Source organism: Gadus morhua, chromosome 23 (genome assembly GCF_902167405.1).
Source record: "Gadus morhua chromosome 23, gadMor3.0, whole genome shotgun sequence".
In the NCBI taxonomy this organism is placed as follows: Eukaryota; Metazoa; Chordata; class Actinopteri; order Gadiformes; family Gadidae; genus Gadus; species Gadus morhua.
In genome coordinates, this window is record NC_044070.1 from 16,940,354 (window position 1) to 16,953,067 (window position 12,714).

General features: G+C 47.5%; 1 protein-coding gene across 3 annotated transcripts in view; it reads right to left on the reverse strand.

Annotated features, from left to right (window-relative positions):
* sema5a (sema domain, seven thrombospondin repeats (type 1 and type 1-like), transmembrane domain (TM) and short cytoplasmic domain, (semaphorin) 5A) overlaps positions 1–12,714 on the reverse strand; it is a 125,772-nt gene that overhangs the window by 12,221 nt on the left and 100,837 nt on the right. For all 3 annotated transcript variants that reach the window (XM_030349523.1, XM_030349525.1, XM_030349524.1), the window contains exon 16: positions 10,240–10,465. In XM_030349523.1, coding sequence (XP_030205383.1) covers positions 10,240–10,465 — 226 coding nt within the window. The remainder of the gene's footprint in view (positions 1–10,239; positions 10,466–12,714) is intronic.

Sequence of the window (12,714 nt, forward strand, 5' to 3'; positions counted from 1 at the left end):
CAGACAGACAGACAGACAGACAGACAGACAGACAGTCATACAGACAGAAAGACAGACTGACAGGTAGATAGACACAGACAGACAGATATAAACAGACAGACGGATAGGCTCACAGACAGACAAGACATACAAAGATAAAGAATGTGATAGATGATGAGACAAGGAAATTATAAAAGTTTTCAATCACGGTGAAAATGTGCTCATTTGTTCAAGTTAATGCTAATCACAGAGCAAACTGCTGATGATTCACTCATTGAACACTCCAGGCTGTTATGACAGATCGCAAGTTTCGCTTTTCACCAATTTCAATTTCAATCCCCTTTGTCAAATTTGGCCGCCCACGTATCCCTCTCTTTTGTTCCAATATCACCTAGAATATGAATTAAAACGTCTAATCGAACAATACTTTCAGTGGAGGCAAGAAGCAAAGACCCACTGATTGCAATAATGGAACTCCGATAATACAAAATGTCTCTTTGTTTGTCCTTCCTTCATCCCTTATCCCTCCACGTCTCTTCGTCCCTCCACCTTTGCACTCCCTCCCTCCCTCCCTCCCTCTCTCCCCCCCTCCCTCCCTCCCTCCCTCCCTCATTCTGTCCGTCCCTCACGTCCTCCCTGTCTGCGTTCTGCTCTCCATCTGCCCGGGGCCCCTGATCCGAGCACTCACCGGCCCCTCTGGACGCCCCTGCTCTGTATTCCCCGGTGCATGTGTACGGTCAGAGGGACAGCCGAGTGTTTACCTATCGCCAGGGGAAAAAAAAACACCCATGACCTCGTCATAAGTACGGCAGACCTTGGCACTGTGTGGCAACTCCCCGTCCGTCCCCGTCCGTCCCCCTCCAACCCCTCCTCCTCCTCCTCCTCATCCTCCCGTGACCTGTCTGTGACTGGCGTTGCGGACAGGCACCAGCGAGGCCACAACTCTCTTTATTGATTCTGCGCAGGCAGTGCGATGGACGGCCGCTGCCTGCCAGGGTGACCCGCGCTCTCTATCAAGCCCTGTTGGGTGAGGGGGAAGGGACCGCTCCCGTCGCCTCCACCCGCCACAGAGTGTTTAGTGCTCCGGCACCGGCTCTCTTATATTACATATGACACACACAGTATCTCAAGCGCACAGACACACACACACACACACACACAGAAACACATGCATGCACTCACTCACTCAGATACACACTGGAAATGAGATGCTCTCTCTCACACACACACACACACACACACACACACACACACAGAAACACATGCATGCACTCACTCACTCAGATACACACTGGAAATGAGATGCTCACTCTCACACACACACACACACACACACACACACACACACACACACACACACACACACACACACACACACACACACACACACACACACACACACACACACACACACAAACTGGAACTTAGATGGGCGCTCTCAAACACATACACACACACAGACACAAACTCAAGTTGCACACTCATAAACATAAACATACACGCACATGCACAAACACACAAATAAGCTCTCTTTATTACACACACACACACACACACACACACACACACACACACACACACACACACACACACACACACACACACACACACACAAACACAGACACACATGCGCGCACACACACACACACAAGCTCGGATGATGAATTGCGTGCAATTCATCGTTACAGAGGTTAGCCTCCTGCAGCTCAGACAAACAATGTGGACGGCCACCCTGTAAAACATGGAGCCGGAGTTCTCCATCGATCAGCGGAGCGGAGTGCCGGCGGATTAATCTCTGCACAGCCTCACCAGGCAGACGGAGCTCAGCCACGGCTAAGCAGGACACAGTGAAGCAGCCACCTGCCCACTGTCCCCCTGTAAACACACCGGGACATCCATCTACCCCTCGCCATGCCATGGGAGTGTGTGTGCGTGTGTGCACCCACTCACGTGTCTGTGTGTGTGTGCACACACACTCGTGTCTGTGTGTGTGTGTGTGTGTGTGTGTGCGTTTGTGTACTCACGTGTGTGTGTGCGTGTGTGTGTGTTCGTGTGTGTGTGTGTGCGCATGTGTGTGTGGGGGGTGGGTTGTTCATGTCTGCAGGGGGAATGTGTGTGTGTGTGTGTGTATGTGTGTGTGTGTTTGGAGGGAGGGTTGTTTGACGTCTGTGGGAGGAATGTGTGTGTATTTGTGTGTGTGTGTGTGTGCTGACACATGTGCTGCAGAGCAGTCTGTAGGCGGCCTGTACTGTACGTTCTGTATGTAGAGTGAGGAAGAGGAGGAGGAAGAGGAGGAGGAGGAGGATGGAAGGTCAAACTCGGTTAAACTACAAACACTGCTCACAGCTATGCTATTGACACAGAGGGTTCGGGAGGAAGACAAACAGGCAGACTGACAGACAGGGATGAGTTAAAGAGTAAGAGAGGAGTAAATGAACGAAAGCCGCTAGACCTATTCAGAGAGGGTGATGGCAGTGTGAGCTAATATCATGCCGGGAGTTCTGCATAATGTGTGAACAACACCAAAATACATGGACTCATATTTTATATCTCCCCATCTCGACTTGGATATGAGCTGTCAACATCTCACACTCAGGCCGCTGGCAGATTGTGTGTGTGTGTGTGTGTGTGTGTGTGTGTGTGTGTGTGTGTGTGTGGGTGTGTGTGCGTGTGCGTGTTTGTGTGCAAGTGTATAATGCATTGTCTATTGAAATTTCTTGTGCACTCTTTGTCTTGCATTCTCTTGTATTATGCATTAACTTTCTTTGCACAATCCAAGTGTGAGTATGACAACATGAGAAGGGACAACTGCTCTCCGATTGGTCGGCTATAGGTAAGAACCGCAATACATTCAGAAAGGCAACAATTCTGGTTGAACTTTCCTCCCATAGAAACCGTATAGGAATAACAAACCAAACTGAAAATAACAATGCAGTTTTTATGGCTGTACAGTAGGTACACATAGTAGGGCTTCAAACAAATTGTGTGTGTTTGTGTGTGTGTGTGTGTGTGTGTGTGTGTGTGTGTGTGTGTGTGTGTGTGTGTGTGTGTGTGTGTGTGTGTGTGTGTGTGTGTGTGTGTGTGTGCTTTCTTGCATGTGTGTGTGTGTGATTGTGAGCTCATGCATCATCCCGTGGGTGCAGTGCACCATACTCCTCTTACAGCCATATGAAACCAGGGGCTTTCGGCTTGGATTACAACTGGGGGAGCTGTCCGGCTCATGGGAGCTGTCTCAGGGTCACTCAGGTACAGAGGGATTCACCCTCAGCCACTCTGAGTAGAACCCATGTGACCCCTGTCCTTTATGCTTCAGTAGCCATGGAAACAGCACGGAACTACACCCAACACCATGATGCTGCATGCCGACTCTCCGATATAAAGAGCGGTAGGAAACAGCGACACTATTAATCACGGCTGTCACCAAGAGCTAAAACTTATTTCTGTCACACATACACATACACACACAAGCACACACACACACACCCAAACAGGCACACTTACGCATATACACTGCCATGAAGATAATCATGAAGTTAATCATGTCCTGTTTCTATGTATGGAAGCACGTTGAAAAGAAAGTACATTGAAATCTCACTCTAATTTTTTCCTGACTAACTGAAGTGCTTTATGCAAATATGCTTCAAAATTCCAATGGTCACAACACTATGGTAATTATTTCTGTTTAGGGATTATAAAAGCCAATAATCTCCAAGGGATTTGTTGTTAAACCTAAAGTCAACTGTATGAACACTCATTAGTTCCACCTGATTCCACCCCATTTTTCCTTTGAGATAACCAGAGAGAGAGAGAGAGAGAGCAGGAGCGAGAGACAAAGCCAGAGCCAGAGTGAGAGAGAGAGCCAGAGTGAGAGAGAGCAAGGGAGAGCGAGAGCTGCGACGTTGTGTACCATCACATTTTATCTCAGCGGAAGAGAGAGAAAGGGGGGAAAAGAAGAGGAGTGAGACAGGTGCACACCTGCACACGGGTCGATAGACAAAAGAAGGAAATGGAAACATTGGAGAGGAGATTGATAAGAGGGGGGGGGGGGGGGGAGAGAGAGAGAGAGAGAGAGAGAGAGAGAGAGAGAGAGAGAGAGAGAGAGAGAGAGAGAGAGAGAGAGAGAGAGAGAGAGAGAGAGAGAGAGAGAGAGAGAGAGAGAGAGAGAGAGAGAGAGAGAGAGAGAGAGAGAGAGAGAGAGAGACTCGTAGCATCTGAGAAGGGCGGGGGGCAGAGACTACTTCAGCCAAAACGCACCAGTTGCAAATAGATGAAGAACAAGAAGAAGAAGAATGAATGACGAAGCCATCATTCACCCCCATGAGCAAACATGATAATAGAACAGCCTTCTGTGGACATGTCCCTGCCATCTGCGTAGCGCCATTTTCTTTTCTTTTCCCCTCAGCCGCACAGCAGTTACATTGGAGGAAAATAATGTATATTTAGGAAGCAGCTTCTAACACCTACTCCAGCGCCCATGACAACACATTCAGAGTGTAAATTAGATTTGAGTGCATCTCCTCATGTGTAATTGATTAACGCCTGCAGGCATATGTGATATTTAGAACATCTCTCTCCTCCAGAGGAAGCATTGTGTTGCTATTGTGAGTTGATTCGGCTCACTGATGAGTTTAAACTCACCCACGGAAACAGACTGAACCCAAATAACATTTTGTCATTTTTACTGTAAAATACTACGTAATATATATCAACATCCTTGGTCACAAGCAGCTTATCCAACTACTTACTGAGCTATAGCTTGCTTGTCAAAAACCTGTTATTATAGCATCTCAGGTGTTGAAAAGGAACATTATTTAAGTAGAATGAATTAAACGTGGCTTCTTCTTTATCTATGCTTGCATTATGTGCCAAAGATACTAATAAGTCTAGTTTCGGTTCCAAGAACACCCACAGCACAGTAAAAACAGTGCTTCAGTGTGATGTCTTAATTTCATTAACATCTCATGTAACAAATTGGCCACTTTCTCACTTGGACTTGCAGCAATAGGATTTTTGAATTTGTGAATAATAGGCCAAAGTATAAACTTTTGAGATGTGATGTCAGATACAGACTTTCAAATCCATTGTTCATACTGCGATTGCAGCCCCCATTTTAATGAGAGGAATATTATTTTCCGAAAAAACAAAACACATTTTCAGATTGAGAACTTGGAGCTTTGCAGCTGCACATTTAACACATTTAATTGCAACACAAAAACGACAATAACAAACTTAATTGTTGATGAAATGTTATTCCATATGTCTTTTTCGTGTGTCAAACTGCCAGCAGCATTTGTCTCATTGAAATACAATCAAAAGGGATTCGGAGACAGAAATAAAGAAAGAAAATAACACTTTTAGGTTTTTACTCCAGGCATATCAAATGTGATCGAAAAGACAATGATGACAATGGAAATAAATCACTCAGCATGTAATGACTTTAAATCATTACCAACCCTAATTAATTCATCTGCGTCACTTGATCAGTGATACGCGAGAAGGCGATATGTTACAGAGGACCGTTCTCAATGCTTGGATAAGTCGCACACCCTTGATTGATGTCTATTAATAACCAGGAGGAGCGCTGTGTAGAGTCAAGGTGATGATAGGCAGAGAGACAAAAGAGGGAGAGTGCTCCCAGATGAAACACCCCCACATCAAACCGTTTGCCTCAATGAGAAAGTTGGGATTAACCTTCCCCCACCCCCCATGACAGGGATGATGAATGTTCTGCGCTTCGTGTCAATAGCGGGTGTCATTTCCACAAATGCAATCCAAAACCTTAACGAGTCGAGCTCACATCTGATGGGTCTCTGTCAGAGACCCATTTAAAGCTATAGCGCTATCAGAGACTCTCTGATAGCGCTATAGCTTTAAAAAAAAAAAGAAAACACACCACAAAAAAACAAACATTCCCATTCAGTTGAAGAGATTGAGAAAACGTCTGGGCAAAGGGCAATTGAACGCGGCCTCTCATTGATCAAAGGGTCAGAGAGGAAACGTTGAATCCGAGACAGCCTCTCAAAGAAAGGTGTAAAGATCTCTTTTAAAGAAAAAAAAACGGATAAGCTTGAATAAAAGAGAGAAGAAAAACAAAGACATGTATTGAGGTTCGGAGGGCTACTGCTCAGTTCTCGCCAGTTGATTTCCAGGGAGAGAAGATATAGAGGCCATGTCCAACATTGAATATTTTCAAAAAGAACCTATTAACCAGGTTTACACGCAGACTTTAGGGCCTTTTTGGAATATTTCCCATGGCTGTGATATGGTTCATATTTCACATAAACAAACACACACACACACACGCACGTACATGTGCACGCACACACAAACACAAACACCCACAGCAGCCTGTTTTATTGCCTGTATCTTGTGGGAAAAGCAAGGGCGTTTGGGAGGCTGTGATCAATAGTGACTCACCCAACGAAAACAGTACATCTTTATCAGATGACTCAGTACCCCCCAGACCCTCATCTTTACATCAGGGTCTGGGGGCGGAGCGGGGGGGATGGAGGTCGATACACACACACCCACCCCAGCCCAGCTGTAATTATCTCGCGGTGACCCTGATGCTACACGAAACACTTCAGGGCTCCTCCCCGCTGACTGCAGCACGGGCTCCCTGTGGGTCAGCCCACGTATCACACACACACACACACACACACACACACACACACACACACAGACACACACACACACACACACACACACACACACACACACACACACACACACACACACACACACACACACACAAACGTGTGGCTACACATGAGCAGCAAGGGCAGGGCTAAAGAAGAACAAGAGATTTTGCGATGCAAGTCGATCTTCATTGGAATGATCCGATATCGATTCATTAAATCCTGAGGAGGTGCTTGCGGAACTATATTATTTGTTGTGCCTTTATGGAAAGGACACTGAGTAGAGAGAGGACCCAGGTTGAAGAAGAGATGGAACAAGATGGAGCATAGGACCACAAGAGGGAATCTAAACTGGGCTCCCTTCAAGGAGTACCACCTATAATACGCAGTTTCCTGAGCACAGACAGCCTTTGGTTCTTCAACGTGTACTATATTGTGTTAACGGCTGTAGTGTGACAGTGATGTTAATTAAGAAATACAGTAATGTTACTCGCTTTGGACTCAGTTCTTAATGTTAACATTCATCTTTTCGAGTATGCATCATGTTAAAAGGTTACTTGTGCTATTTACAGCATAAGCCATCAAAAAATATCCTTCACATCCAACCCAATCGATAGGATTCCAGGAATATTCGACGTATGCACACATTGAGTCCCTCCTCGATTAGAAGGAGCCATTCACACAGTTTTACAGAGTTTCCTATCCTGTTGAACGCCCAATAGGAGAGCTCTGTAGAAAAAGGAAAAGTTTTATGAGTTTTATAGCTCTCGAGCAAGGATATGTGTGCACAGTTGAGGTTGCAAAAACTATTATAGATTGTAAAACTATAATGGGCCGTGGTATATATCGTGCTACAAGGACACCCTGCTCATTTAATTTACAACTAGCAGAGATGGAGCCATCTTCCGGGTTTAGCTGCTGCCATATAGTCTAGTCCCAATTAACCCAGCCTTCATCATGACCCTCCAAGTTAAGCATTATGGAGGGCCTTGCTGTGTTATTTGAGTTTAGACAGCTATTTGGAGAGATACCCTTTGGTGACTCACCCAACACCATGATGGTGTTGGGTGTGTGGGTGACACACACACACACACACATGAAGCAATACCTGAAAGCACATGCATTAAACACACACACACACACACACACACACACACACACACACACACACACACACACACACACACACACACACACACACACACACACACACACACACACACACACACACACACACACACACACAAACACACACACACACACACACACACACACACACACAACCTGAAAGCGCGGGTATTGATGATTCACATTCACACACACACACAGCAACACATGAGGAAAATACATAAATCAAATACACAAACAGACAAAACATACATCAAACACACACACACACGAGCAATGCATAACATGACTCCCACTCCCAACACATGCTTTCTACACGCCTGGCCTGTAGAAACCATCTGTGATCATGTTCCCCAGCTCATAGAAGCCCAGTGCGATCATTAGAATCAGTAAATCGCTAGCTGAATGATTAACTAGGCTACACAGCTAATGCTAAAACAATCCTCGATAGCAAATGGCTCTAAATCCATATAGCGTACGTCCGGATAAATACGTGTTCCCACTAAGAAAACAGTTCTCATTTATTATTGAAAAGGCAATGCAGTGGGAGATTAAACCGAGCAGAAAGGTATGTAACTAAACCGGATAAGATCTGAATCGCAAATATTGCCCATTTAATGAAGGCACAGTTTGTTATTTCGATTTGTCCACACGATCGAAATTACCTCTTGCGTCTTAATGTTACGATAATAACATCTTGGAAAACCTTTTGGCCAGAAAGCGATTAAATCCAAGATGAAACAATTCAGCAAGTACACCGCATACACCTTACAGATCAGCATCGCACCGAAATCCTCCCCCCCCCTCCAACATACCGCTGTTTCATACCAAGCGTGAAGCAATTATCACAAACAAGCATTTATATAATGCATCTGCACGAGATCTGAATCAGAAAACTCACCCACACACACGCACACACTCAAGGAGACAATCTCTCGCTCACACCATCTGCCTTCACTATCCTCTGATCCGCTCCCCTGCCACAACAAATCATCACGAGCGTGTGAAGAAGACTGTTGATCGCACAGCCGTCTTCGAAGAAACGGCTCTAATTAACGCCACCATGATGGTGAGTCGGGCCGTCTGGTGGACACTCCTAATGCAACGTGTTGCTTCCCCCATGTTAATCAAATGCACGACACATCTATTAAGGTCCATGTCTCTCTGGTCTGAGTGTGTGTCTGTAAAGGTGTGCTTGTGTATGTGTTTGTTTGTATGTCTGGAAAGGTTTTGTGTGTGAATGTGTGTCGATTTGTGTGTGTGTCTGTGAAACAGAGGAAGAAGCCCCTTGTTTGTGTGTCAAACGGAGTGTGACACGTCTGACTGTGTGAGCGCTGTGTGTTGAGAGAGGGGGCGAGAGTGCAAGAGAGAGAGAGAGAGAGAGAGAGAGAGAGAGAGAGAGAGAGAGAGAGAGAGAGAGAGAGAGAGAGAGAGAGAGCAAGAGAGAAGGAGAGAATGAGAGAGAGAGAGAGAGAGCAAGAGAGATAAGGAGATCGAGAGATGAAAGTCAGAGGGGGAATTGAGAGAGAGAGAGAGAGAGAGAGAGAGAGAGAGAGAGAGAGAGAGAGAGAGAGAGAGAGAGAGAGAGAGAGAGAGAGAGAGAGAGAGAGAGAGAGAGAGAGAGAGATGAAAGTCAGAGGGGGAATTGAGAGAGAGAGAGAGAGCGAGACAGAGAGACAGAGAGAGAGAGAGAGACAGAGAGACAGAGAGACAGAGCGAAAGGGATGAAAGCGGAATTGAGCGGTGACTATCGGGTGGATTGGAAGTTCATTAACACGCCTGATGGTGGACCCTGTGGATGGAGGACGTGACGGGAGACCCCGATTACCATCTCCCCCCCCGAGCTGCAGACTCACACGGAGGGACTGACACAGGGGCTGAGGAGGAGGAGCAGTAGGAGGACGGCTTATAATAAATGCGAGGCAGAAAAAGAAAACGGGACGGAAACCCAGAATGACAAATAGTAGGAAATTGCAGAAAGAAAATGAAAAACGAGTGGAAAGAGAGAGCGAAAGGAACGAACTAACTCACAAATAAACCAACGCGACAAATGAAAGAAATAAACAAACCGAGGGACCCAAAGTGACAAATAGGCAAAAACTAGTAATAAAAATAGAACAAAATAAACAAACCCAAAACTATAACTAACAGTCACACAAACTAACAAAACAACCAGACAGTCAAACCCACAGACACAGAACGACGACGACAACAAACCCCACAACTTGTGCATTTCCTAGGCGGGCACCAAGCATCCGGCCAACACCAGCAGCAACCGCGCCAACCCTTCTCCCGCGACATATAGTACAACCCCCCCATTTGTTGGTGGGGGCTGAGACAAAGTGACAGTGACACCCCCCCCCCCCGCCCCCCCCTTCCCCTGCTCCGGCAGAACGACACATCACATGTGTCTCCTCTCCTCTCTCATATACACATAGATACACACACACATGTTTACCGGCGCACCCCCCCCCCCCCCCCCCCCTCCCCTCACCGTCGGTGGAGCAGCCCGTGGAGCCGTCGCTGGAGCAGTAGCGCATCTCGATGCGCTGCCGCCCCACCTCCAGCAGGCTGGCCTCGGCCACGCGCGCCTTGCAGGTGTAGCGGAAGCGCTGCTCGTAGTGGCCGCCGTTGTCGGAGATGTTGACGGGCGTCCACGGCGTCCAGGGCGTGGTCTTCTTCAGGTCGGGGCAGGGCGCCGTGTTGCAGGACTGGTACTCCTGGGTGGGGAGGGGGGGAGAGGGGTCAGTGAGGGGGGGAGAGGGGTCAGTGAGGGGGGGAAGGGGTCAGGGTTTGAGTGTGGGTGGGTGGGTGAGCGAGTGGGAGTGTGAGTGAGTGAGTGTGTGCGAGAGTAAGTGAGCGTGTGTGTGTGTGTGTGTATGTGTGTGTGTGTGTGTGAGTGAGGTTGTGAGTGCGTGAGTGAGCAAGTGGTTGTGTCTTTGTGTGTGTGTGTCTCTGTGAGTGTTTGTGTGTGTGTTTGTGTAGGTGACTGAGTGAGATTGTGAGTGAGCGAGAAAGTGGTTGAGTCTTTCTGTGAGTGGAGGAGTGGGAGTGAGTGAGTGCGTAAGTGAGTGGTTGTGTCTGTCTGTGTCTGTCTATGTCTGTGTGTGTGCGTGAGTGAGCAAGTGAGTGAGTAGTGAAAGGGGTGAGTGTCTGTGTGTGTGAGAGAGAAAGTGAGTGACCGAGTGAGTGAGTATCTATGTGTATCTATGTGTATATGTATATATATCTCTTTCCTTTCAAATAGAGGCCGTTGGGTGCCCTTATTCGGAGAGTAATCCTCCCCGAGTCAGATTTGAAGCGTGTGTACAACGGGAGTAATTGCGAATTGTTGGGGTTGTAATTACGGCAGACAGTGCAAGGCAGACGCTGTCTGGGCCCTATTCCACAACCCTAATAAATAAATGAGACGCTGGCTCCATTGAAATTCTAAGCAGCGAATATACGTTGCATTTAGAGTCCCCCCCACCCCAGCCCTCCACCCACTGGGTCTCTCTCAGGATTCTGGTCATGTCTGCCTTGCGTTCCCTTGAGTGGTTGTCACATACCAGTTTATATTCCCTCTCTCTCTCTCTCTCTCTCCCACTGCCACGCCTTGTCATAATCCACTCTGCAGTTAAACACACACACACGCACACACACGCGCGCACACACACAGACACACACACACACAAAAACAGAACCACACACAAACACGCACACACACACGCACACACACACACACGCACACACACACACACACACACACACACACACACACACACACACACACACACACACACACACACACACACACACACACACACACACACACACACACACCGGATACAATCCCATTAGGCCACTTGCTGAACATGACGATGGTGCAAAACAAGCCAGGCAGAAAAGGTCATTGATCAAGTTTAATTTACAAGCCACTGTTGGGCTGGGGGGACGAGGGGGTGGGATGGGGGGGGGGGGGAGGCGATCGGGAGCGGCGGAGGGAGGGGAATAAGAAAGGGAGAGAGAAGGAAGTTGCGGAGGAGGTGGATAAAAGCAGGTACGGTTCGGGAAAAACTTCTTGCATAAGCTCTAATCTATCGGGATAAAATGAAGGCGTTATGTAAGGACATTGAGTAACGCCACGACGGGCTACTGCCTACTGTTTATACTAGACTGCTCTCAAAACACACCTATTTCCTTCCCTAGCCCACGCACTAACACTGTTACCCACGGAGCTGAAACACAGGCCGCCGCTTCCAGTGGTATGAGTGAACTTAATGACACACTAAAAGACTCCTTACCATAATGGGTGGGCTATTGGGGGAGGTGGGGGTCCCCATCACACGCTTCTATAAGCCTGGCTGAAAAAATACATAAAAGTAATGGAGCCTCCAGCGACGGGTTGGGTGTGCGCGTGTGCGTGTGCGTGCGTGTGTGTGTGTGTGACAGACAGGGCGGTTGGGGTCCGGGGGGGGGGGGGGGGGGGGGAGACAGCTTCCACTCCCTCCTCATCACTTGTTTGTTTATGCTGCATGAGCCACAAGTGACTGTCAGACCTTGACAAAGTAAAGATAAGAGTTTCGTTGCCGCATCCATCAGCCTGTCGTTAGGGACAGGCTGGCAAGAGAGGGAGTCTCTGACATTATAGTTCCTCTTCTTCCTCACTTTCCACAATTCCCCCCTCGCAGTCTGGTTGGTATTTTCTGACTATCGGTGTGTAAAATCTAGTTTTTTTTCTTTCATCCGATGCTTTCCGTCGTACTTTTCCCTCTGTGTCACCTCTTTCAGCCTCTGCCCATCTGTCTCTGCATCGCCCGCCACTCCCCGCTTCCTTCTCTTCTCGTCAGCATCTTCCTCTCTCCTCTCACTTCTTTTATCTCCGTCTTTCCAACTCCCTCTTGTGTGTGTGTCTCTCCCTCTAACTCTAGTCTCGTTCCCCCTTGTCTCTCTCTCTTTATCTGTCTAACTCTCCCATGTCCCTCCCTCA